We start from the raw sequence: 27813 nt of genomic DNA on the forward strand, positions 1-27813 counted from the left end.
ATTCACAATTTCTCCACCTTTTCTTAGAGAAGGGATATTGCCATCATTTTTCTACACAATTAGACCATTTAGACCAAATGTTCTGTTTCTGCTCATGGTTGTCTTGAGCAGAGTTGAGAGTGATCTTGCAGCAGACAGACCCCTTTGCTCTGATATCCATGTTCCAAGGGAGTTAAAATTTGAGTCCCAAGTGACAACAGGGAATGGGGAAGCCTACATACCCTTTGTGCTCTTCTGGTGAGCTACCATAATCATCTGGCCAACTGCTGGTGAAAGATAAAAGTGCTGTTTTCTAGAATCTAGGATGTTACTGATCTGAAAGGAGGAATTCAACATCATACTAAGGTTCCTCAGGCAAAGCATTTTAGTCTGCCAGGCAGGCACTTCTCCTCTTCCCTGTGTACTTTTCTGGGGGTTCCCCCCTTGCCAATTTTGGGGAATGTAGGGTGTGTGCAGGAGAGGGGGGCATGGTCCCATTGCACAAACAGAAGTCACTATTCATTTGTGACTCTCAAAGGGGGAAAGACTGGTGCACATCTTACATCTTCCTTGAGATTGCTGTGTTGCACAGTCCATGGTCTGAGAATTAGAGCTACGGCTCTACTTGTAAGATGGAGAGACACATACAGTGGTACCTCATCTAGTGTCCACCTCGTCGAGCGCCCGTTCCGTCAAACGTCTGCAGCAAACCCATAAGTACCGGAATGGGTTCCTTCTGGGTTCGCCGCTCGCGCATGTGCGGAAGCGCTAAATCGCACTATGTGCAGAAGCGTAAACCACTCTGTGCGCAGACGTCCACCGTCCTTTTTGCCCAGCGACCGGGGCTCCGGAACGGATCCCGGTCGCAAAACGAGGTACTACTGTATCTCTCTCTACAATTCTGTATTATACTGTTGTATCAGAAAATTTCTTTTCTGCCTGCTGCCACACTTAGGGAATATGAAAGGATGTTCCATGCTTGCTTTTCTTCTGCCTAATACGTTTTTCAGCTTTGGACAGAACTGGATATAGGATTTGTGCATTGTTCTTTTTCCAGCAATTTGTTGCCCCGGTTTGTAAAGTATCAGGCAAACGATTGCTCAGCCCTGCTAGTGCTCAGATAATGTCATGGCACGCGCCAACCTCCTTCCAGGCTCCTCTGTCTTTCTACTCTGTATTCTTGACTGCAGCTTTATGTTGTTTCCTTCTTCCTTGCAGGAGAAGGTGAGGCTGAGGTACCGACTGACTTTCGTGTTAGGAGACCAGCCCAGCACAGAGGTGGGGGAGGTGGATCAGTTCCCCCCGGTTGAGCAGTGGGGAAACCTATGACCCAGAGGCACCCCAAAGGGACTGGAACGAATGTGAAATGGAAAGGGCGCAAGTGGCATCCGGCAGCGATATTGAGCTTTGTTTAACATGTCCTGTCCACTCCACTTGTAGCTTTAGTCCAGAATGTTTCCTGCACTCTGGGGTGAAGCAGTCGGGGGCATGAACACAGAGCATGAACTTGTGTAGGCAGCCACAAGTAGAGGCCTGGATGGTTTCTTTACTTTGGCCAATCCGGTTCTATCTTCCACTTTGCTAAACTTGAAATCTGATCATTCTGGTGAGCTTCGTAAGCAGAAACGGAGCACTCTTCCCTCAGTGTTGGCCAGATGTCTACAAAGGGCTATGATGCCTTCGTAAGTTTCTTTGGGGCAGAGCCCTAACAGGTGTTCCTGTGCTCAGTTTTTTGTTTTGTTTTTTTTACCTCCTTGGTGCCAGAACTTAGGACCACCTGCAGGCTTGCTGGGTAATAAACACAAGCTCCACAAGGGGAGGTTTCTGCCATGACCTGACACTCCCGTTTTCTTTTGTAAGGCAACATCTACCCCAAAAGCCAGCACAGCTCCTACAGGTGAACAACAAGCTGTATTATTTTATACATGCCACATGTGAGCGTAAAAACACATCGCTCTCAATCTGCTGCCTTTGATTTTATACTTCCAGCTAACTCTGCAATGTGCGCTTTCTAGGCAGCTGCTACATTTTGGACGCACATGGCTCTACAGTCAGTTTCCCCTCAACATTCAACAACTGTATTCCATGGGGGAGGGGGCGGTAAAAACTATGACAGAGTCACAAAGGCACAGTTTGTCCATTGGTCAAGTGGGGAGCTTGGGGAGAAAGCGAGGGCATCCACTCTTGGTGCATCTGTCGATCAGGGTCAAAGGTAGGAAATGATGCAGCTAAGACCTTGATTCTTCTTTCAAAGGCAGTATTAGTAGTTAGGAATTATACAATGTACATAGTGCTATAGGAAAACACCAGTCCTACAGATAAGGGGAAACAGAAGCCATGACAATGCATGTGCTGAGTTGATTATATTGTATTTTATTCATTCCAAATATTAAGTGGTTAAGTGCAATTGTCTCCAGGAGGAGATCCCTGTGTTGAGTCAGTCGGACTAATAGTCCAGCATATGGCACGTAAGCCATAAAGTGAATATCACTGCTTTGGGTCTAGTAGTCACTTCCTCTGATCTACTACAATTATTTTTGATCTGAAATATCCTTTCAAAAAAACAGTTGTCCTGAACTAATCATTTTGCTTGGTTATGAAGAAAAAAGGCTGTTTAGAAAAATTTTAAAAACTGAAGTAGGCTAAGAATTGCTAGGTGTAATTTTAAGTACTTCTTGCCACTCTGATCTGAAGGTGGAAATCCGGCTTAAGCTGAATTAATTACGTTTCTTAAAAGCTCAGCCAGTCTTACAAACAGCCATTCTAATTTTCTGGACACCTTGTACTTAACACGGAAGAGATTTAACGGCGACCTGGAACAATTGTCTCCTACAAAGGCTTGGGGTACTCACTGGGCTAAGGATTTATAGGCAGTGCAACCTAATCTGTTGCAGCGTAAAGAGCTTCAGCAGTTATTGGGAGGGTTCAGACTTGTGTACAGACTTGGAACTGTCCAGAAAGGGACAGACATGGTCCATATGAACAAAAGGAGAGACTTGGGAGGAAAGCGTCCGCTATGTTTAGCGGCTGAGAACAGGGCGGCATTTCTTCTGCCTCTTGATCTGGTCCTCGCCTGTATTTCAGTCTCTCTGCTGTCTCGTTTTTGCTTAGCAAGTCTGCCCAGCTCCCATAGCATATCTCTAGAGAGCAGGTTTCACTGCTACAGCTTGCCTATGAGCAAGTCTCTCTCTCTTTCTCACTGAGGAAACCAGGGGGGAGGGGGGAAGCACAAGTGCTTTCTCAATGTCAGCAGTGCTGCCATACCCATGCCGTACAAGCCCAGTAGCAAGATCCCGTCGTCTCACTGTGTGGAAATGTACTGTTAGAAGCTTCAGAAGTTATTTATGAATGTTACTTGTTCATAGGCTGAAGTTGCAGCTTCCTACCAAACACGCAAAAGACTGTAAATATGTCTCGGAAGTACTTGTTTTTCTGCACGTTCAATAAAATTGCTTTCTCTACTCTGCTTCACCTGCCTTGCTGCCAGTTAATACTGTAGGGTGTTCCCCCCCACCCCCACCCCACTCCTAGGACTCAACCGCATAGTATTGTTTCTCTTAAGAACAATAGTCAGAATAAAACCAGATCCTTCTACAAAGCAGAAGCATTCTGTGATTAGATAATGCTCAGAGTTCAGGTTGGCTGCTACTTAGGAGATGGGGGCCTGGATGAAAGTTGTGTGGTTTATTTTAAAAGCTGAGCTGCACAGCTTCATTCAGTGGAATGAGGGGAAAGTAAGGATGCCGAAAATTTTCTGTGCCTGCAAATTAGAACTACAAGCTGCTTCTTGGGTAAGAAAAGTTTTAAATAATTTTTGTTCCTCGATTCTGCATGAATGGAGATTTGGGTTGGTTTTAGATTATCAAATGGACTAGATCTAGATGTTGATTATTAGGTCACTTTAGGAGGTTACTTACCTTACGTTATTGAAGTCTAGGAGAGCAGAAAGCTCAATTTCCATTGAATTCACTGGAGAAAGGAATTTCCTCTTCTACTGTTTTATGTTACAAAAGGCAATTTTAAAAAGAAAAGTGCAAAAGATGACATTTATTCCTAGAAAAAACAGCCATGATATGTACAGTAAGTAATTGACGCAAAGTTTGTGAGCTGCTCCAATAAAGTGATCTCATGATTCTTCCAATGTGCCTTCTTTGACAATGGCTCGTGCAAGGTTTCGTGCTAGACCAATTCTCAGCATTTCCACCTTCATGGTCTCAGCATCGTCCTCCTGGAAACAGAAAGAATCTTAGGAGTTCACCAAATTGGACAGCATTTAATTAGGCCAAGCCCTGCCTTTATCTGCCCCACACTTCATGTCATATATGTCAGGTGTAAGGCAGATTTGTGTGGCTTTCCTGGTGGTCCAAAATAGGCCAGAGGTTCCCCATCCCTGAAATATGCGAATCTACTGTCATTTAAACTGATATTTTGTATGTGAGCTGCAATTTACACATTACTAAGCATTCTTTTGTCAGCTTATTTTATGGCTGTTGGGAAAGAAAGCGCTTCCTGTTAGTTTGCATTCAGTACGTGGAAGCATCTTTCAAGGGGCTATGACTACAGTCACAGAAAATAGGATTGAATGGAACCAAGTGTCTCTCCGTTTCTTTCTCTTGTTCTAAAAAGTTCCAACCTGCTAGAAACAGCCATACATCATGTAACATGCTATGAATTCTTCCATTTTACTGCCTTGCGGCCAAAACTTTTCTTTTCATAAACACTCTTAGGCTGCAGGGATCGGTAGATGTTTCCTCTGCTGTTTCAGCCTTTTCTCAAGCTACACCACATGTGAGAGAAAACTCAGGTCATTTTTCTGAGCCCTCTGCACATCTCCAAGGGCTCAAGGAAAAGGACGAGGCTGCATTCACACATCATGGTGAAACATAGTTAATAGTTTGTGAACATGCAGGTGACTCCTGCTTTATTTACTCTCCAAGGAGCAAAAAGCCAAGGTCCATGGCTTAGTGTTATCTTATGAATCGGAGACCAATTAGTTTCCCTCCAAAGTATGATATGAAGCCAAGGTCTGGGAAAAGATTACCTGGAGCTTCTGGTTTTTCGATTCTGCTGCCATCACATCTTCCAGGCATTTCATCAGTTCGTATGTCTGTTCAGCAGAGAATATCACCTGGAGGAAAACAGTAGTTACCTTCATACAACTGCAATTTTGGACTTTTGAGCCGCTGATGTGTGGCAGGTCATGCATCTAAACGTGAAAAGTGTAATCTCAGTGACCAATGAGATTAAAAAGCTAAATGTCTACACTGTGTAATGCCCTTTGGTTTCCTCAGCCTGGTTGTGGCTTTTAGGAAAAGTGTTGCAAATGGATGGTTGGGTGCTGTAGATTTCTATAGAGCACCATTTCCATTTTCGTCCAACTGAAAAGGATTCAGAGTTAACGAGCTTACTGAAATACAAGCCCTTGAGAAATGGGCAGACTGAACCTCATGAGAAACTTCATGTCTTACAGCTTAGTATCAAGGTTAACTGAACCCATCTGCAGGAACGCGAAAGCTCTTTCAGTAATGAGTCTGTTTCTTTGAAGAAGCAGATGATCAAAGAGGAAGGTCACACATCCATCTCCCCTGCGAACACTAGACGGAGTTTGAGCAATTACACAGAGTGCACTTGGCTGCCTGTCTGCTGCCATTGTGAATCTTCACAACCATACAGCTCTGGAGCTCTCTGGGCTTTTGTTGAAAGCTCTTTGGGGTGGGAGCACAGGGTCACATGCTTCCCTGTCAAGTGATTAGTTTACCCATGAAAGTGGGGACATTCCTTAGACCATCACCGCCATCGGCAGGTATTTCTACTGTTCGGAAATATCCTACTTGCCTCTTTCTGCTCCAGGAGCGGAAGCGCATCAGTCAGTAAGGTCATCCAGAAGGAGCAAGGAGCAATACGAGCTGTCATCAATGTCAACAGCAGCTTAGCCGCTGCACAGAACCGCTTCTCGCCATACATCCGATGAAATTCCCGGTACTTCCCTGTATCCAAACATTAATTCAGCCCTGTCACATTTTCAGGGTACCACACCGTCGGCTTGCCAAACCATTTCTTAAGACTGAGCCATTAAAACTGCATTATGGCCACCTAGCATCTTGGTCGTTTAGGGAAGCTGAAATTTCTGGCGGCAATCCAGTAAAGGAGGCAGTTGCAACCAACAACTACTAACATTAATTAAGCCCCATTCATGTCAATGGAACAAATCATGATCAATTGCTACCGAACTGTTTCCATAATGCACAGCAGGCTTTGCCAACATCTGGTGCCCTCCAGATATTTTGGGCTACAACTCCCATCAACCCTGCCAGCCAAAACATCTGGAAGTCACAGGATGGCAAAGGCTGAGAAAGAGAGAAAACAATCACTACATCTCGGGGAGCCTGAAAAAAGTATTTGCAGCTATTGATGCAAACTGGACCACCTTTTAAAGCCCTGAAAATCTCACCTTTCATTTAGTAAGCAAAAAAATCTTATTAAGACCTTAAAGTTTTAGAGAAGCTAAATAAGAACATGAAAACACAGGCAGAAACTCAGAAGTTAAAGACGGTTTCTGTTTTCAATTTCACCCTGATGCCAACTTCAGCATTGTATGGCTGCACTTCTGTACCCAGGGCATTTGAAAGATTAATTTATCTAGTTTCAAAGTGCCTTCAGGCTGGGAAAATGATTAGGCTGTGTCACATTCCCTCTAACTATTTCTGTTAAGAAAAAGAATTCAGTAGTTACATATTGCCAGATCTAGCCACGTTATCCTATTTTATTATTAGTTCCCTGGAATCCTAGAAACCTCCACTGGATTATCAATAAGAAAACCTCAATTCAACTTGCCATCACACTGATGCAAGGCCCACAGAGGAAGGATGTGTTCCTGTGGTTGTCTGAGCTACAAGCCAGCAACATTAGTGTTACCACACCTGGAAGCATTTGTTTCCTGTGGTTTTTAAAAAAACAAATATGCCCTTTGTGACGTAAAGAGGAAACGTCTTAGAAAGTCTGTCTAGTTACTCATGATAAGACTACTGTTATGTCCTCCAGCTAAGCAAGGCTGTAACAACTGGTTTCATGGTTGGTTGTTCCGAGATGTGGAATTTGCACTGCTTCACGCATGCACTGCAAAATGAATTTCAGTCCCATTTCCTCAAGTGGTGGTGTCATCGCCCAGCGCACCATGTTGTTCCTTTTCAAAAGAGGCTGTAAGAAATAGCTCTCACCAAGAAATGTCAGCCGATCACTAAGCAGCATGGATGGTCCCAAGTTGTCAATAAGATCCAAGTCTGAAAAAGAGCCTCTTTCACAGTATTCCTTCAGAAATCTAGAGAGGGTGGAATAGGTGTGAAGATTATTACCACTCCGAACCATCAACATGTACATATTGTTACTTCATTTCAACATGCCATCCTCTTACAAACAAGTATTCTATAGACTCAAAACCTGCTGTTGTGAATGGAACTGCCTCCTGGAATTGAGAACAGTGCTTCCTAAACTTCTAATAATCAAGTCACATGTATTCCCCTGAATTGAACTGAGAGGCACACTTCATTCTTAACTCTTCAAATTAGCTTCATTTTTTAGAAGGCCTGCCTTCAAAGGAACCTTTCCTCCATCCCATGTTTCTTCAGGAGTCATTGTTTTCAACACACAGCCTGAATGGAGAAACTTTACAGACAGAGCATCCTCTAAGGGCAGCTAATTCTGCTGCCTCTCTGAGCGATTTGGAATGAGCCAGTCATACCTGCTGTACAGCCAAGGCAGAATTATCCATCTCAACAGAGGCTGATTAGAAAGAGGCAGAGCCAGGGCAGGATGCTTCCTTTTTTCTGCTCTTGTGTGCAATGGGTGCTGAAGGGCTATGTGCACATTAATGCTGCAATACCTTTTGTTAGGGACGCAGGTGGTGCTGTGGGTTAAACCAGAGCCTAGGACTTGCCGATCAGAAGGTCGGCGGTTCGAATCCCCACAACGGGGTGAGCTCCCGTTGCTCGGTCCCTGCTGCTGCCAACCTAGCACTTTGAAAGCATGTCAAAGTGCAAGTAGATAAATAAGTACCGCTCTGGTGGGAAGGTAAACGGCGTTTCCGTGCGCTGCTCTGGTTCGCCAGAAGCAGCTTAGTCATGCTGGCCACATGACCCGGAAGCTGTACACCAGCTCCCTCGACCAATAAAGCAAGATGAGCGCCACAACCCCAGAGTCGGCCAAGACTGGACCTAATGGTCAGGGGTCCCTTTACCTTTTGTTATGTGCTCTGCAACTTACCCCTCTTTTGTGTAAGGGACCCTGCCCAACCCACCTCTAACATGCAGGTGCAAAAGCCAATTCTGGACGAAAGCGTTGGTCTTCCAATAGCCAGGTTATCCCAAGAAGAACCTTTAGATCTCTCTGCTGTTACTGCTGCCGGACAAAATGGCTCTCCCCTTAAGCAAGACTTACCTGTCTGATATGAGGGTAGCAAAAGCGGCATCCTTTGCTCTGATGCTCCAGGACAGGGCAGACCCGAGGCGATTGTTCCGGACGGCTTTCATAGCCATGATCTTACAGATGCTACGGACTTGGGAGGGGAGAGAGATGCACTCAGTAAATGGTGTTTATATGAACAGATTAAAAATATACATATATATATATATATAAAGGTACCTTGCTCGGTCATCATTCTCTGCTCACAGATCCTCAGTATTTTGAGGGCCTTATGCTCTGTGTCCAGAGGGATCCGTTCAATATGATGCTCCAAGTACGCTCTGCCAAATTCTGGACAATGGTCAAAATAGTCTACTGCAAGCTGCCATAAGCTACAAAGGAGAAATGTGAGTGACTGAATAGTTCTTTTCAAAAGGCAGTTATCACAAAATAACTTACTAGAAGCCATTTCACAACAACAGCACAACACAGGCCACGAGCCAAAGACTTGTCTTCACACATTCTGCGCACAAACTCTTTCCAGCTTTTCCTTTTGCAGAAGCTGCTCTCATAGACCCTACCAAGCTCACAGGGCAAACCAAAGTGGAAGCTTTTCAAAACGAAAAGCTAAAATGGCGGCATGGAATTCTGTGGGAGCAGTCTCTGAAAAGAAAAAAGTACGCTCGACACTTTTCATGTGCACTTCCTCCCCTAGATCATCGTCCTTAGTCCATGCAGTGAGACTTCTGATAAAAAGAATGAGAATTTGAACTATAAAAATTCTGGCCTTTGTGGGTTACGCAAGTTGTGAACATGAAAAGCCTCACATTCCTTAAAATACTCAGTGAAATCTGAAGTCAATGAAAACTGTTTAAATCTTGAAATATAAAGTTAATATCCAGATATAGTTACTTATACCATGTCCCACTAAAGAAATTACTATTTTATTATGTATTAGAAATCTTGCCCGGGCTTTACCACAAAGAGCAAGGACCAGTTACAATCATTTATAAAAAAAATAAAAAAAAAATATTTGTAACCATTTAATATCAGTTAAAACAAATTACAGTTGATGTATGGAACTTAAATTAGTCAAGATTACTTTGAAGTGTTTATTTCAGTGGGACTTAAGGCTGCAATCCTAACCTTATTTACCTAGCTAGGTATAAGCACCACTGAATTCGATAAGGACACTTCTGAGTAGACATGGTTCGGACTGCACTGTTAGCCACAATTAACTTTAATTGAAGCAGATATATTATGTTTAGAAGCCTGACTCCCAAGTCTTTGACCAATTAGGCTTATCAATCAATCACTCAAGCTGAAGAGCAACTGCAGTCAGGCTCCCATATGCTCAGCTTCAACAGATGCAAATTAAGAAATGCCTTGAGAACACAAAAAAAGAATTCGGATTTTTGTCTGGATTGCTCCTCTACTCTACATTGGAATCCCTTAAGCAAGGAACATCTAGAGTTCTCACCAGTCTGAAATGCAACATGCCCTGCAAGCTTCTGGAAAGTAAATATTTGCAAGTGAAACATTTTGGTGCTCAAGTTAACATGAATGCATGTATATTAAAAATTACAGGCCACTTGGTGATAATGCAGCAGGGGAACCTTATGTTAAGTTAGCTTTGGGTTTAAATCGGCTTTTACTCTTCTCTAGAAGCCATTTGATGGTAACTGCTATTCTAAATACTATCCTGGCCTCTATTCTTTAAGAGAGTGATGATCTAATGGGCCATTTTCTGTCTCTGTAAAATAATATACTGGTAACAACATAAAGGTAAAGGTACCCCTGCCCGTACGGGCCAGTCTTGCCAGATTCTAGGGTTGTGCGCTCATCTCACTCTATAGTCCGGGAGCCAGCGCTGTCCGCAGACACTTCCGGGTCATGTGGCCAGCGTGACAAGCTGCATCTGGCGAGCCAGCGCAGCACACGGAACGCCGTTTACCTTCCCGCTGGTAAGCGGTCCCTATTTATCTACTTGCACACGGAGGTGCTTTCGAACTGCTAGGTTGGCAGGCGCTGGGACCGAATGACGGGAGCGCACTCCGCCGTGGGGATTCGAACCCACAGGGGATTTTTACCCACAGCGCCACCCGCGTCACTTGGTAACAACATACAGTACTGTATTTTAAAGTTGTAAGAAGAGAGGTAGTGTTTAGAGTAGCACTTATCATCAAATGGCTTAAATGGCTGTCATGAGTTTAATACAGCATAACCAACACTTCCTCATGTTTCAGGGTCTTACTATTCTTTTTCTTCAGAACAGAATCTCTCCTCCTGCTTCACAATACTATAACATTAAAAAAATAAAATAAACAAGACTGCTACCTATGATGAGAGAAGAGTCCAGAAGCATATTCCAGCAGGAGGTATTCACGCATATTGGAACCAAAACTAAAAGAAGAACACGTTATTTAAAAATTCCCATTTCCATGTAATCACTTCCACTGAATTTAGGGCTGCTCTAGCTAGTCCTTTTGTTGTCAAAGTTATTAAAACCCCAGTCTCCTTCTGTGTCAACATCACTTCTGCACTGTTAAGAGTAGTTCACATACGTTTCATATTCTACAAATACTGTAGTGAAACAAGAATGAAAAGGCGGACAGAATAAATCACTAATTAGTGGCAAGCACTGAGCTAACCCTAATAACGTAACAGCTTCTGTTGTGACTTTCTCCCTCCTAAGGTAAAAGGTAAAGGGACCCCTGACCATTAGGTCCAGTCATGGCCAACTCTGGGGTTGTGGCGCTCATCTTGCTTTATTGGCTGAGGGAGCTGGCGTACAGCTTCCAGGTCATGTGGCCACCATGACTAAGCCGCTTCTGGCGAACCAGAGCAGCACGTGGAAACACCGCTTACCTTCCCTCTGGAGCGGTACCTATTTATCTACTTGCACTTTGATGTGCTTTTGAACTGCTAGGTTGGCAGGAGCAGAGACCGAGCAACGGGAGCTCACCCCGTTGTGGGGATTCGAACCACCGACCTTCTGATCGGCAAGTCCTAGGCTCTGTGGTTTAACCCACAGCGCCACCCACATCCCCTTCTCCCTCCTCTGTTGCTCCCCTTCCCAATGATGACTGACTTACATCACTTAGCTGAGGAAAGAGAAAATGGCACTTTGTCACTTTAATTCTGAGTGCATCCTGGTCACTGTCTCTTCGAGCTCTTGCCGTCGGGACGGAGATACAGGATGATGAAGACAAGAACGAGCCATCTTAAGAACAGCTTCTTCTCCAGAGCGATCTCAGCCCTGAATGGGAAGCCCGGACTTTGAAAGTCATTTAATCTCCCTTGCTGTATTATACTGTATTGTTTAATTAGTGTTTTTATGGAGCAGTCAAGTAATTTCGTTGTCCCCGAAGGGGCAATGACAATAAAGATATTATTATTATTATTATTATTATTATTATTATTATTATTATTATTATTATTTTCTCCCTCCTAGAGAACACCAAAATCGCTCAGAATTAAAGTGACAAAAGGTTCATCATAACGGTTTCTGCCATTTTCTCTTTCCTCAGCTAAGTGATGTAAGTCAGTCATCATTGGGAAGGGGAGCAACAGAAGGTTGACTACATTTCAGTCTAAAGACCAAGTTACACTTCTCTCCATCACTGCTTTCAGGAAGGGAAAACGAACAAATTAAAAGTCTGCAGTTTGTAACCTTCCATGATGAATGCGTATGTAGTATAGTCCACATTCAAAATCCTTCGTTCTTGACTAACAACATGAACTGCTAGGCACTATGATCAAAGCAATTGGTTGTGAAAAAACCACAGCAGTTGTTGGACAGGATGTAACAACCACCTCTACCCCCCACAAAAAATATTTTTATTTGAACAAGATTCTAGTGGGAGTTTAAGAGCTTAACCATCCCTTAGGGAGTATAACAAAGGCAGATGGATTTGCCCTGCGATATTCTGTCATATATGTCACAGCACTGCTGATGGTTCCAAAAGAATAAGCACTTTAGATTCATTTTGTCAGTAAGAGCTAGTAAAGTGAAGAGTCTCCAGTTCATTAAACTGTCTTAGGCAACCTTGTGTACTCTCAGTCTCAGTCCCAGCTACGTAAAACGATTAATAAAATTGTAATTTAGATGAAGCACTTTTAAAATGCTAAATAAATGCCAAGCATTACCATAAAAAAGGAAACTTAAAACTAAGCAGTTTTTAAAAGTAAAGCAAAGACATTTAAGAATCATCTTAGTTATTATCTGACAGATAATAAACATGTTTGCCTTTGAACTGCCGGTTGCCACAGGATCGCCAAGGGACCTCTCAAACACCACACTCACAGGGATGGCCTGACCACTGACAGATAAAACGCAAAAACACTAAGGAAGGGTAACTCACTAAAGGTTGTGTGACTGGAGAAGATTGCAGTGATCCAGCAGGTCTGTCAGATGGGCTACAAACCACCAGTTGCTCAGGGCAATGCTGTATATACATGGAGTAAAAGGGAGGGAAGGCAAAATGATAATTTAACACACAAAACTATTTCTTTGGTCTCTGAAAATTGACAAGTTTCCCCCAGCCAAATTTAGCAAACATTATCGCACCTAAGAGAATCTCATTTTCTCTGTGCATGCTTTTGCCACGAAGCTCTTAGCTTCGCCAGCTCTTCGTTTTTATTCCCGTTTATGCACCCACCATGATGTTTGCAAGAATCTATTTGGGCCTTAGAATACTTAGGATATGGACTTCCGGGGAGGCCGCTAATGGCAACAGAGCAAGGGCCTTAACCTCCGGGAAAGGTTCAATAGTCAATAGGGTCCTGGAGAGAGCACAAGGGTGCTGTGCACCCCAAAAGAAGCCCCAAAGGGAATTCTGGGCGCAGAGCTTCGGCAGGCAGATTTGCAGGCTCTCCTGTCCTCCCCGCCTCAGCGAAAGGCAAGGGGTGGGAAGGACGGGATCAAGCAGCAGTGCAAGAAGCAGATTTTGAACCCCCGACAAGAAGCCTCAAGCTCCAGGCTGGATGCTGTAACCTACTCTGCAAGAATTCATTTGGGCCCTACAATACTTGGGATACCGGACTGTGAAGCTGATGGAATTCTGGCCAAACGCTCTCAGACAAGAATGGCAATACTCACCTGCATTCTTTAATCACTTGGTGGATATCTAATTCAAAGGCTGCCAGCAAGATGATGTCTAAAGGCTCAGGGCTGCTTTCTGCTCCCAGGAACAGGTCCATGCTCGACTGCAGAATACAGAAAGGGGTAGGGTTTACTCAACACCGAGGAGGCTCACTTTCCCAGGTCAAGGCAAGCACAATTATGAAATGAAGGCCCTCTTTTGATCAGGTAGGATTTGGTACAAAGTGTGGTGGTTTTCAAAAATTTGCTACTTAAGCTTCTCATGAGCGTCGGTGGCGGGAAGGGCAGATGGCTCTGCCTGGGATATACCCAGCGTACTTGAGCATCGCTCACCTACAGTTCCAACACTTCCTCCTCCCACTGTCATGAGCTAGAAGGCATGGCAAACCGTGGGTGGAGCAAAAGGACAGGACTGCCAGCCGTTTTTCCACTTGGGTGGCCCAAAGAAGAACAAGAAGAAGAAGAGTTTGGATTTGATATCCCGCCTTTCACTCCCTTTAAGGAGTCTCAAAGTGGCTAACATTCTCCCCCCCCCCCCAACAAACACTCTGTGAGGTGAGTGGGGCTGAGAGACTTCAAAGAAGTGTGACTGGGCCAAGGTCACCCAGCAGCTGCATGTGGAGGAGCGGAGACTCGAACCCGGTTCCCCAGATTACAAGACTACCACTCTTAACCACTACACCACACTGGCTCTACTCTTCTACTGACTCTACGGTTGTGGCCGGCTCTACTCTAAAAGTGATTCTCCCCCCCCCCCCCCCGAGTTACCTGTGCGTAGAGATGGAGCTCCACATGCTTCACAGTAGGGTGGCAGTACAGCAGCCGGGTTACCAGAAAATGGTACCAATTAGTCATGAGGTCTTTCTTCTCTAAAATGGCGCTCTCATCTCCCACCAAGATCTTGACGAAGAAAAAACAAACCACTTCAGTGCTCCTTCCCATCATCCCCCATCTGCATTTGATCCACTATGTTCTGTTGAGTCTACTGAGTAGACTGAGAAACCCGTTTTTAAGTTCTTCGCACAGCACAGTTAGATCTGAACCACAGAGCTCCTGTTTATTTTTAACCTGCTTTGTCCATTTGCCTCCTCCTCCTCTTCTGAATAAAGCTTCATATAATTGTGCTGTTGGGGTCTGGAATAAGTATTTGTCATGCTTAGGGATTCTGGTAATAGCCCACTAGCCTAGGCTGCTAGGGCTCATGCTACAGAAGTATAAGATTGGGTGTGTTAAGGAAGAACAAGTGATGTATCTGGCTGGAAAACACAGGTCATCTTGTCTCAAGAACCTGGGATCTAGTATTTCCTTGGGCACCCCAGTATTCCTTCCAGTCTGGGGGATTGTTAACAGATCCAACTGAGCTAACTCTATAAAGCAGTTGTGCCAGAAAGGGCATGAGCAAGCTCTCCTAGCTTTTCCCCCTTCAGTCACAGGTGTTTCTGATGTTCCGAAATTAGGTAAGTAGCCTGTTCTGGGTGCAGCAGCAGAGTGTTAGCTGTCCTAGCAATGCAACCTTTCAGCAGAAAGCGCTGCTTAATAAGCAGCCCCAAATTGTTACACCCGAGAACATACATGATGTTGAATCATCCTCAGTAAGGATGCTCAGCCTTAGTAAGAACTGTTATGGTTTTATAGACCACTTCTGAGAGTCTGTCATTCCTCCTAGCTCCAGAACAGGAACCCAATCAATGAAATATACCTTCCTTGCACAAACACTTTGTCCTAGCCCATTTGTTGGGTGAACGAGTGAAATCTAGATATTGACGTATTGGTGACTCGCCCAAGATCACCGTATGACAGAAAAGAATACAGCCAAACGATTCAAGCTCCAAATGTCTTCAATGCAATTGCAGAACCTATACCCCAAACTGCTTTAAACTCAGTAATGGGGTCAACCATAATATTTCATTCTTCAATCTTACCCACCTTGCAGAGAGTTTCCATGTGCGGATTAGAAGCAAATGTCCCATCCTTTAGGAACCGTTCGCATGCCTCATGCCAATGCTGCCATTTCAGCTCCATCTCTGTCAAAGTCTGGGTGTTGCTAGGCTGGTAAGGAAGACACAAACATGCAATTTGGTTTCCTCTTTTCCCAGTTTTAGATCTATCTTACCCTATAATTTACAGTGCTTTCAAACAACTCTGCATGAACAGAAAGCTTTTCGAAATTTTGTTTTATCCAATGAAAAGGGGCACAAATGTTGGAACGCCAAAACAAGCACTGTATCATTAACCTTCTTTCTTGGGATGGAGAACAACAACAGGATAACGGTCCGCTGACAAGCACCTCTGTCAACATTGACACATAATCAATTTCATTCATGTTAATAGAACTTCCTTTGATATACAGTCATACCTCGGGTTGAATGTGATTCGGGTTGAGCGAGTTCGAGTTGCGCTCCGCGGCAACCCGGAAGTAACGGAGCATGCTACTTCCGGGTTTTGCCGCTTGCGCATGCGCAGACGCTCAAAATGACATCACGCGCATGCGCGAAAGCATCAAAACGCGACCCGCGCACCCGCTTATTAAGTTCGCTTCAGGATGCGAACAGGGTTCCAGAACGGATCCCATTCGCATCCCGAGGTACCACTTGTATGTACTGCACTCCCCCCTCCCCTCCCCTTCTGCATCCAATGTCTGGAAATACGTAAGCCCATGTCAGAAACCCAGAAGCAACTCTCTTCTTGAAGGTGCACCAAAGATTACACGACTATTTCACAGAGACAAAATAAACCTATTTCCTACAACAATGAAAAGCAGTATGAAAAAGAATGACCTAATCCTTGTCAGTGGCAGAAAGAACATGCTGCAGAAAGTCCCCATTTCAACCTTGAGCGTTGCCAAGGATCTCAGGTAACGTGGCTGGAAAAAACCCGTTCAGAGACCTTGGAGATTTCGTGCCAGAGCTCCCTCACAGTGCTGAGCTGTATGAACCAATGGTCTGACTCAGAAGAAAGCAGCTTCAAATAATCAAAAAACAGGCACATGCATGAACTGCTAACACTGGCCAAGCAGAACGTTGCCAGGCCTTCTCAATTCCATAAGCAAGAAGTGTGCTCCTAATAAGCAGTGCACGTTTTTGTTTTAATTAATCTGTTACAATTATTTTTTCAGCATACAGCTGTTGCGTTGTAGAGTCATAAAGATAAAGGGACCCCTGACTATTAGGTCCAGTCATGGCCGACTCTGGGGTTGTGGCGCTCATCATGCTTTATTGGCCGAGGGAGCCACCGTATAGCTTCTGGGTCATGTGGCCAGGATGACTAAGCCGCTTCTGGCGAACCAGAACAGCACACGGAAACGCCGTTTACCTTCCTGCCGGAGCGGTCCCTATTTATCTACTTGCACTTAGACGTGCTTTCGAACTGTTAGGTTGGCAGGAGCAGGGACTGAGCAACAGGAGCTCACCCCATCGCGGGGATTTGAACCGTCGATCTTCTGATCAGCAAGCCCTAGGCTCTGTGGTTTAACCCACAGCACCACCCATGTCCCTGTAGAGTCATACCTCAGGTTAAAGTTGCTTCAGGTTGAGTCTTTTCGGGTTGTGCTCCACTGTGACTCGGAAGTAACGGAACGCATTACTTCCGGGTTTCGTCGCATGCGCAGACGTTCAAAATGACGTCACGCGCATGCGCAGACGTGGCAAATCACGGCACGCGCATGCGCGGGTTGTGTTTTCTTCAGTATGTGAACAGGGCTCCGGAACGGATCCCGTTCATATCCAGAGGTACCACTGCATTTTGTTTGCATGTTTTGCCCACGTCACCCCGGACTCTTCTGAGGAAGAGTGGCAGGTAGGGCTAGGCAATATCTGGTTTTCAATGTTGTGATATAAAGTAAGGGTAAGGGTACCCCTGCCCGTACGGGCCAGTCTTGACAGACTCTAGGGTTGTGCGCCCATCTCACTCAAGAGGCCGGGGGCCAGCGCTGTCCGGAGACACTTCCGGGTCACGTGGCCAGCGTGACATCGCTGCTCTGGAGAGCCAGAGCCGCACACGGAAATGCCGTTTACCTTCCTGCTAGTAAGCGGTCCCTAATTATCTGCTTGCACCCGAGAGTGCTTTCGAACTGCTAGGTTGGCAGGCGCTGGCACCGAACAACGGGAGCGCACCCCGCCGCGGGGATTCGAACCGCCGACCTTTCGATCGACAAGCCCTAGGTGCTGAGGCTTTAACCCACAGCGCCACCCGCGTCCCTATGTTGTGGTATATCAGCAGCTAAATAGAGCAATATGCTGATATACTACGATGTCTGGAATGTATCTCGGCTGCTTCTTCCTCCCCACCTTGGAGGGTTGGCTTCCTCAAAGGCACCAGAAGATGGAGCCCAAGAACCTTCTCAGGCTCCTTCTGCCTGCCTGCGCCTTTGCCATCTGCACGCAATTTGAGCTGGGAAGACATCGTGGCTCCCTGACCACTGCAATGTATTCCCAACGCAAAATCTGAAACCGGTATCGCAATCTGAATGCCAAACTGGTTTCGGACAATTCACCAAACCACACTGCGCATGAGAAGAACATCTTACATACACAGAGAACAGGCATCTTCTTCATCAACTCGTCCAAAATTTTGCACATGCTCACTGAAGTGGGATTGGTGTTTGCTTCCTTAGAGAGCAGTTGCCGAGCTTCGTCCATCCGACCTTGCAGCACCAAGATAGTTAACTGCAAAAGCAAAAAGGAAGGTTTTTGCAACTGAGTTGAACCCAAGAAAGCACCAACATGTTAATACTAACATACTAAATCGATGTGGCACATACAGCAGCTTATGAAAAGTAAGCATCCTAAAGAAGGGACTAGGACTAGTCCAATCAACCAAGCCATGAAGTAGAACGAATGTAAATGACTATTCCTCTTCCTACAAAAAAAAACAACACATGCTGCCATTATGCAGAGCTGACCGTGCGTCTGTTGCTAGATAGAACATTGGATCCCTTGTGCATATCTTGCTGGGGAAAGGTCTTGAAACATCAGCTCAAAAAAATATTATTGGTACATAGCACTTCCAACTTACATTGACAGATGCTTAACATGTAACTGTCTTCCTTCCTCATGATGATTCTGTTTGATTTAAACTAAAAAGATCTCGCACATTTCATAGAACTCGTTCCTAGTAGCCCTTTATTTTTGGTTCAAACTAGGTTTCTTTCGGGGGGGGGGGGGGGAGTGAAGCAAATGCTTTCTGGCTAAGAAAATTCCTCACTCACCGCATCCCAGAAGTTTTTGTGTTTTGCGGGGCTTTCGTTCCTCAGAACATCGCAAAGCATGTTGTCCACATCACACACATGAAGACGAACCCAGTCAAGGAGGTGACGCAGGAGGGAACCAGCTGCAAAAAAGATATTTGTTTCTGCATGGTGTAGTGGTTAAGAGCAGTGGACTCGTAATCTGGTGAACTGGGTTTGCTTCCCCGCTCCTCCACATGCAGCTGCTGGGTGACCTTGGGCTAGTCACACTTCTCTGAAGTCTCTCAGCCTCACTCACATCACAGAGTGTTTGTTGTGGGGGAGGAGGGGAAAGGAGAATGTTAGCCACTTTGAGACTCCTTAAGGGGAGTGAAAGGCGGGATATCAAGTCCAAACTCCTCTTCTTCTTCTGCTTTGCCAGAAAAGAAATCTTAGCCCCCCCCCCCCCCGATTCTTATGTTTTTCGAGTGTGCACAAAAATATTTGAGCTTAAGGGACTATGCTTCCGAAAAGGGTGCATAAACTCACATGCTTTTACTCTCTTCTCCTTTAACCTACTGTGCTAGCCCGCAGATGAGAATAAATGCTGTCTGCTCTGCCTTAGCTAATGTTATTGGAGAATGTCACTCTTACTTGCTCGCTGATGCTCTGTGGGCAACTTCAAACAAAAACCCATTTCCTACACAGAAGATTGTCCAGGTTTACCGTAATGAGCTCACATGTGAATTAACTCACTGGGCATACATGTCATGGGAAGTTTCACCTCAAATTCGTCCCTCCACCCCCAATACGTGGTCCATAGCATATGCTGGCACTGTTCTGACAGTGGGCCGTTGGTTGCAGCACTACAGAAAGCTCTGGAGACAAGGCTGCAGTTGGACGAGGCCTTAGAAGTGCCTCCATCCAATCTATCCCATCTAGATTGCCCCCCTTCTTGCCTGAAGAGTGCCAATCCTTGAAGCAGCAGCCACTGCTCTGAAGGCAAGGCTTCTCCTTCACTCTGTGACATCTCTGGGCACATAAGGGGGCAGTGAAGGAGATAACTTTGATGACATTCCCATGAGAGCCAGTGTGGTGTAGTGGTTAAGAGTGATAGACTCGTAATCTGGAGAACCGGATTCAGGTCTCCGCTCCTCCACATGCAGCTGCTGGGTGACCTTTGGGTAGTCACACTTCTCTGAAGTCTCTCAGCCCCACTCACCTCACAAAGTGTTTGTTGTGGGGGAGGAAGGGAAAAGGATAATGTTAGCTGCTTTGAGACTCCTTCAGGTAGTGATAAAGTGGGATATCAAATCCAAACTCCTCTTCTTGTATAGTGGTACCTCAGTTTTCGAACATCTCCATTGATAAGCGTTTCAGTTTTCGGACGCCGAAAACCCAGAAGTGCTTCAGTTTTTGAAGGTGCCTCGGAGGTCCAACATGAAATGTGGCTTCCGTATTGAGTTTTCCGTTTTGAGTTTTACATTTTGAGGCTTCTGTACTGTGTTTTCGGTTTTTTGAACACTTCGGAACTCGAACGGTCTTCCGGAACAGATCACGTTCGAAAACCAAGGTACCACTGTATCTCTTTTTTTAAAAAAAAGCGACCTGCAGATACTTCCAACACAAATAACATGCCATTTTGACTTCATTTTAGTCCAATTTTCACCTGGTGCTGCTTCGATGAACATGATTTCACAAAGATTCCAGATCAACTCCATCGCAGACAAAGTGGACACCTGAGGAAAACAGACACCAATTTAAAGATGACACTCCTCAGGGCTAGGCTGCTACAATGCACTCTACGTGGGGCTGCCCTTGGAGAGAGTTTGGGCGCTGCAACCAGTGCTGAATGCAGCAGCCAGGGTGCTGGTTGGCACATTGATTGAGCACATGCTACACCAGTTCTTATAGTTCACCTTGTAGGCATGAATCTGAAGCATCCCTTCCTCCCTCTTTTCCCTGGAGGTGCGGAAATGATTCATCCAGAGGTTTGTGCTTGCTCCTCTGCTGTCTTGAGTACCTTTGAAACTCAGCATTGTGTTACACAAGACCCTACGCCTCTTAAGAGGCAATCTCAGTGGTGAGAACAAATTTGCGTGGCTGGCCATCAAGAACAGCAAGCATTTTTGGTAGCATAAGATATCACTTCAGAAGATTTTGCCATGGTTTATTAGTATCTGGCTGCTTCCACAGGCACTAAATATCTCCTTTTTATTTATTTTTTTAAATACAAAGATCAAACTACAGTGAGTTATATCCTGTGCACAACTAGATGAACTCCACTTTATAGAATATATAACAATACTTTAAATATATTCATCCTTCAGATGAAAGGAGGGACAGAAATTTAATAAATATGAGTACAGCTTAGAACTGAGTTTATGACAGGTTGCAGTTGCTGACAGTGCTAGATAACAATAAGTTATCATGGCACTTGTTCTTTCTGGAAAATTTCTGTCAGTGCTTTATTGCGGTGGTCTGCAACCGAACCCACAACACCTCCAAAGTAAGGCCTGTATTTCCAAGACAATTAAGCAACAAGAGCAGTTGGGATTCTGACAGAATCCAAAAAACTAACTGAATAGAAATTAGCAGTGCTGCAAAGCTCTGTGGCGGATGCTAGGAAAAAAGTTATTCTTAAATGTCACCAAAAAAATATATTTAGGTTACCTCAGTGCTGTGTTGCATGTGGATTGCTGGGTCCTGTGTTGAAACTAACAAAAGAAATATATACAAGTCAGGGGTTTCTCCTTTTTCTTAGCTCTCTGAGCCAAAGAAACATTTACACTCCAGATCTACCATTCTGTATGGAGAGACCAGTATAGTTGTACCTCAGTTTACAAACTTAATCTGTTCCGGAAGTCCGTTCTTAAACCAAAACCATTCTGAAACCAAGGCGCACTTTCCCTAATGAGGCCTTCCGCCGCCGGTGCCCTTCCACTGTTCGGATTCTGTTCTTAGACTGAGGTAAAGTTCTCAGACTGGGACACTATTTCCGGTTTTGCGGAGTTTGTAAACTGATTCGTTCTTAAACTGGACTGTTTTTAAACCGAGGTACCAACGTACATTCTTCAGTGTACTTAGTTAATTAGCACTTTTATCAGCTACATTCAAAAGGCTGTAGTTCTTATTCCTGTGCCAAGGCCCCATCACCTGAACCTTCTGGGCCCCAGTGGAGCCTGGGATTCAAAAGATTTCCAAACTGACTTCTTGTAAGACCAGCTCAATTTCATGAGCCATTCAGACTACTTTCTTATTGTTATCATCTCACAAATTACATCGTATAGACCACTTAGTAGCGTAGCTCACTGAATGAAGAGCATAGATTACAAAATCTACATACAGACCACTTGATAAAAATCCCTAAGCAGTTTACACAAAATAGCGTTTCTCAAAATATAATCAACAAATCTCAAAAACAAGTAAGACATAATAAAACTGTTTAAAATAAAATCAACAGAATTTATAAACAAGTATACACAATAAATGCATACGTTTGGATCAGCTTGCCAAAACAAAAAAATACATATATTGTGGACTCAAGTCCACCACATTTCACATTAACACTGTAGGACAACTTACTAGCTAACTGATGAGAATCTTCCATGCTGGCTCTTATGACTGAGCGGTAGTTTTTGCTCACTCGAACCAACCTGACAAAAGTAGAAGAGTCTGGTTAGAATGAGTTCAAAAGAAAAAAATTACGGACAGACCCTTTCCAAGCACCATGCATGAGCCTGGAAAGCAGTATGAACTAAATGTACTCTCTGTTGCCACACTGGTATCCCTCAGCATTATTAAGGGTGTTGCATCCCTCTGGTAGACAGCGAGTGAATGAACTTTTCTGAAAATAGCAGTGGCTACAGAAGAAACATTCAGATTAAATAAGATCAATATGCTGAGGCTGCAATGCTATGCACACTCACACTCATAGGGTTTTGTTGCAAATCAAATAGTAAATCACTATAGCACCCTGGCCCTACCTGGATGATCTCAGAACATGAAGATTTTTAGATCACTTACTGGGCAGTCCTTGACTTCCCAAGCTTTTCCTTCTCATCCTTCTGAAGGCCAACAAAGATCCCATGTGATTCATTGAAAAGCTTCCTCAAAGTCTGAGAGTATATATCTAGATCTTTGCGAACAACGTAGACATAGGGGCAGTCAGGCCTTTTCTCTTTACCCTCTGAAACAAATCACACAGAAGTTTTAATACAGCCAAACACCGTTAGTTCATCATAGGAATAATGTGTGCATCAGCCCCACAACACAGTGGGACACGACAAAAAACGCTGAGGTTATCTGGGTGCATATGTATTCCAAAGTAATTCTACATTCCCTCTGTTCCATGCAAGCTCTGTAAAGGCAAGGGCATGAATGCTTTTAACACACATTCTTGTACTAGTGTTTCGTTTCGTTTTTAAACTGACCTCATTCTTAGGATCTTTCTCGCCATGATTTATATGCTGGGGGGGGGGGGGGAATCTTACACCCTTGAAGCTTTGTGTAGGATGTTTTCATGTGGGGTGTTAAGCCAGGATTATTGGGCCATGCCACTGCCTCAGACAAAATGTCATACAGTGAAGTTTGTCTGCCATTTCTGATAATCTCGCAGGTTTCCTAGAAGCACAGTCTAAAAACTACTGTTGCAAATATCTGAACAAGGCTGCTGTTTAATTCATTACAATTTGTCCCAGTGATCTAACAAAGAGTTCAGAACCATGTTCATGGGATTCCAACATGGGCTACCACCTAGGTACTGATAGGTTTGCCATTCCTATCTTAAAGCATAAAGTCCAAGGAGGGGAATCTCAGGCCCAGGGGCCAAATGTACATCTCCAGGCTTTTCTATCTGGCCCTGTGGACCTTCCCCAGGCCACCTCTCTCAGTCCAGGTGACACCTCCTCTGCCCAATTTTGCCTCTAACCACAGACACCTGTGCCTCAGGCTCTGTCTGCCACAAGGATGCCATCCTTGGCAACTTCCCCAGGGGGAATGTGGTCCATGGACTGAAAAAGGTTCCCTAGCCCTTGAACTAAATTGAGCCATGTTAAGTGTTGCGTACATGTACCCAGGCATTTTGAGTCTGGAATTCATTAATACAGCCTGTGCTGAAGGTTCAGTGGTGTACATCAGCTGGCATTAGGAGGACCAGTTAGCAAGTCTATTTTGAGGGACAAAGAAGGGGCGATTGTAGTTGAATGCCAAAGTAGTTATAAATAATTATCGATAAATTAAACATTAATCAGACAATGATTTTAACCAGTATTCCCTGTAAGATTGATAGCAGCAATGTCTAAAACTATAAATCTCTATTTCTGTGTCCTTCTGCTCTCTCTCTCACCTTTATTCTAATTAATCTCTCTTCCCTAGCTAATTCTAACCAACTTTTTCTGTCTTGGGATGCTCCTGCTCACCATATGCAATTCCACATCAACACTCTGCTAGAATTAAGGCAGGGGTGGGGAAGGAACCTTTTTCAGTCAGAGGGCCACATTTCCTTCTGGGTGATCTTCCAAGGGCCACATACCAGTGATGTGCAGGGCCAAAACTAAAAGTAGCTGCAGCGACAAATGACAACCTCACCTTTGTACTGTCTGCTAGTGACTACAATACGCAGACATCCCTCTCTAGTCTCCACCCAGGCAAGCAAGAGAAATCATTAACTGAGTTCAGGGATGCGTTCCTGCCACGCAGAAATGCTTGGTGATGGTTCCAAGGGCCAGATAGATAGGCCCAGAGGGCCACATTCAATCCCTAAGCCCGAGGTTTTCCATCCCTGCACTTGTGTGGGCCTATTCACTACTATTAATTCATCAAAAACATACACATTAGTAACAGAGGTTACCAACCTGTTGATCCAAACAATGTTTCACACACCAGCATCTCCCCAGGTCCCCACTCGAAACATAACTGTTTCTTGTCAGAATTTATTTCTGGAATCAGCTGTTTGAAACAGAAGGAAGGAAGGAAGGGAATTAGACAGGCAAATATGATAACAATGCTGAAATCAAAACACATCTGTTACGAAGTACACTTAAAAAACAAACAAACCTGCAACTTAAATTACAGTGGTACCTCGGGTTACATATGCTTCAGGTTACAGACGCTTCAGGTTACAGACTCCACTAACCCAGTAATAGTACCTCGGGTTAAGAACTTTACCTCAGATGAGAACAGAAATTGCGCAGCAGCAGCAGGAGGCCCCATTAGCTAAAGTGGTACCTCAGGTTAAGAACAGTTTCAGGTCAATAACGGACCTCTGGAACGAATTAAGTTCTTAACCTGAGGTACCACTGTACATACACTGACAGCAGCAAAAGCTGGAATGAAGAGAGTGACCCTCTTATGAAGAACATCTCACAAGTTCTATCCATTAAAACATACACACACACCCTTACATCTTCAATCAACACCAAACCCAACTGCCTACTATGATCTTGGACATGCTTGCTTGCCTTGCCATGTGATATCAGTCCCAGATAACATGGCCAATGGTCAGGGATGATGGGAGCTGTCGCTCCTGCTGGGCTCTGGGCTCCGACCCCTGAGCTTGAGGAACCCAGTGGTTCTCAAAGGGTGTGGTGTGCCACACTAGCGTGGCAGGAGAAAATGAGATTTCATGGGATTCTTGTATTGGAATTTTTTCAGATGGAGCACCATGTATGATAGGGAATATGAGAGGCTTGGTAGCTGTGTTGAACCAAAGTGAAATGTTCTAGAAAGCCTGCGAACGCCATCTTGATAGTCAAGATAACCAGCCGAAATAATGAGCAGCTGCTGCAAGAATGAGCTCATATATGTTTATGTTTCCTTGCTTTGATATATGTTCATTGACCTGCTTTGATGCTGTGCTTATCTGTAGTCCTTGAGATGCTGGGCTTTAGGCCCAGAGAGGGGAGAAGGCTTGGATAGCTGCCATGTGTGGCCTCACTAGCCAGCTTTGATGGGAGGTTTGGGGAAAACGGAGTATGCTGCTTTGGGAATAAGGGTTGTATAAACATCAGCCTGAGTGCAGACAAGTCACGGCAAGCTCTCACTGCTGCAGTGTCCATTCCGCATCTGTAATGGCAGTGAGGCCTGGCTGGGTGACTTACTGTAAACTTAACTCTTTCTTATAATAATGCCTGCACCAAACCACTCCCACAAGCCCATCTTTGGACTGCGGTATCAGGACAGTGGCACTCATCAAACAGAAAAATCCAGATGTAGTATTAAATCACTGAGGGGTTTTTTTACACAGAGGCATTAATCACCAAGACCCTTGTAGCTGATTTGAACTTGGTTCTAGATCAGGCTGTGTACATTGTGAATTTTATCAAAGCAGAACCACTAAAAACAGAGTTATTTGATATAACAACACAAGATGGAAGAAGTAAAATATTGAGATCACACATGGGTGAAGGGGAGTGGGGGTATATGGGAACCTATAACATCATTTATAATATAATTTGTTAATTGTGTTGTATTTACATATAGCAAAAGGAAGCCTAGAGCATTTAGATATATTTTAATTTAGGTAATCTATGTAATAGGCTTATGTCAGAAAATGAATATGGATTTTGAATTTGGTGTTTGTAATTTTTTTTGGTTTTGAAATAAAAATTTTAAAAAACACGGTTATTTGCTTGACTCTGCAAAGACATGGAACCAAAACATTTCCTGCACTCGGAGGTTTGCTGGCTGTCCGGCAGAATTGTTTTTAATTAGGTGTTGGAGCTGAAGAATGAATAAAGGGAGTTTTTGGAACAAGAGAACCCATTGTACCACCAATAAAAAATTTGGTGTGGTATGAGCAAATTTTTATTTCGAAAGCATGGCTCAGAGTAAAAAACTGAAGAGAACCACTGCTCTAACTACTCTGCCACTGGCACTCCCTGCCTCCCAGGTACACCGGCCTGATCCCATCCACTGGCCAAAGGAGTGCAGGTGGGGAGCTGGCTTCCCAGCACCCTGCCAGAAAAAGCAAACTGGCTCCAGCTGCCAGCTGCCCTTAAGACTGCACAGCTTAAGGAGGCACAGTTTGGTCAGTGGCCAAGCCTTGAGGAACAGGGCCACCGGTCAGGATTTTGTTTGTTCATGCTTTGGATCTGTTATATGCTTCTTTGGCAACAAGTGGATGGAGATGTGGGGTGTAAGGTAAATACAGTGGTACCTCGGGTTAAGTACTTAATTCGTTCTGGAAGTCTGTTCTTAACCTGAAACTGTTCTTAACCTGAAGTACCACTTTAGCTAATGGGGCCTCCTGCTGCCGCCACACCGCCGGAGCACGATTTCTGTTCTCATCCTGAAGCAAAGTTCTTAACCTGAGGTACTATTTCTGGGTTAGCGGAGTCTGTAACCTGAAGTGTATATAACCTGAAGCGTATGTAACCCGAGGTACCACTGTAGCAAGCCTCTGAAGTAGAGTGGTTGGGGTCAGGCTAAGCATGTGAATGAACATCCTCCACACACACCCCATGAAGCTCACTGAGCAACGCCCCTATCCTTCAGCCAGGCCTACCTCACAGCGCTGTTATAACTGTAAAACTAAAATTGGGGGGGAGCCACAGCATGCTGCCTTCAGCTCCTTGCAAGAAAGGCCAGAGTCAAGATAAAACTGGCCCTGTTATGACGTTACTGCCTCTGCTCACTTTGCAGAGGAGGTTGGTGGTGTTGGTGGAGGAGGAAACTTATTAAACCTGCCTACTCCAACACAAAGGCGAATGGAGACAGCTCAGTCGGGAGAGCAATCTCAGGGTCGTGGGTTCGAGCCCCACGCTGGGCAAAAGACTCCTGCATCGCAGGGGGTCGGTCTAGATGACCCTCAGGGGTCCCTTCCAAATCTACAATTCTCAAGTTCCTTGCCTATGATCGAGGGGGGGGACCCAAATCAGAGCCCTCCGTTCCGACACCTGCAGCCCCACCTCCTTCTCCGGATCCCATTTCCCTCCACAGGACCCACAAACACCCCGAGCGAGGGAGGGAGGGACACGCTTAAGCGACGCACAGTGACCGCAGGCTCCACGTCCAGCTCCTCCATGCCGCCCAGCCGAGGCACAAACTCCCGCTATCCGCTTCTGCCCTCGCTCCTTTCCCAGCCTCGAGCAGCCGCTTCCTCGTCTCCCTGGGACAGCCCAGCCAATGGCCATGCCTCTCGCGCGCATGCGTACGGGAGGAGGGCCCA

General features: G+C 44.8%; 2 protein-coding genes across 8 annotated transcripts in view; one reads left to right on the forward strand and one right to left on the reverse strand.

Moving 5' to 3' along the window:
- The window catches only part of GGA3 (golgi associated, gamma adaptin ear containing, ARF binding protein 3), a 31315-nt gene extending 27201 nt beyond the window's left edge, over positions 1-4114 (forward strand). For all 7 annotated transcript variants that reach the window (XM_083429067.1, XM_083429068.1, XM_083429072.1 and 4 more), the window contains one exon: positions 1198-4114. In XM_083429067.1, the coding sequence (XP_083285193.1) occupies positions 1198-1308 (111 nt within the window). In that variant the 3' untranslated portion in view covers positions 1309-4114. The remainder of the gene's footprint in view (positions 1-1197) is intronic.
- On the reverse strand, positions 4012-27806 carry NUP85 (nucleoporin 85). The gene is made up of 19 exons (XM_083429073.1): positions 27637-27806; positions 24500-24593; positions 22671-22833; positions 22230-22300; positions 21318-21361; positions 20314-20383; positions 18687-18808; positions 18010-18144; positions 15407-15529; positions 14249-14380; positions 13478-13584; positions 12741-12824; positions 10714-10779; positions 8617-8768; positions 8413-8530; positions 7197-7297; positions 5815-5966; positions 5021-5107; positions 4012-4207 (listed from the first exon to the last, which is right to left on the reverse strand). The coding sequence occupies exons 1-19, from the start codon at positions 27667-27669 to the stop codon at positions 4106-4108; spliced, it is 1956 nt and encodes a 651-aa protein (XP_083285199.1). The 5' UTR covers positions 27670-27806; the 3' UTR covers positions 4012-4105.
- Between the last annotated feature and the right edge of the window lie 7 nt (positions 27807-27813).

Source organism: Podarcis tiliguerta, assembly GCF_965153285.1.
Source record: "Podarcis tiliguerta genome assembly, chromosome: 2".
Taxonomy (NCBI): Eukaryota; Metazoa; Chordata; class Lepidosauria; order Squamata; family Lacertidae; genus Podarcis; species Podarcis tiliguerta.

Coding starts and splice junctions, on each gene's coding strand:
- NUP85 (XM_083429073.1), bottom strand. CDS start 27,669: ATGGAGGAGCTGGACGTGGAGCCTGCGGTCACT. Junction 15,530..18,009: donor AGAAGATGCCTGTTCTCTGT/GTATGTAAGATG, acceptor CTTCCTTACCAG/CCTAGCAACACCCAGACTTT. Junction 8,769..10,713: donor GGACTCTTCTCTCATCATAG/GTAGCAGTCTTG, acceptor TCTCCTTTGTAG/CTTATGGCAGCTTGCAGTAG.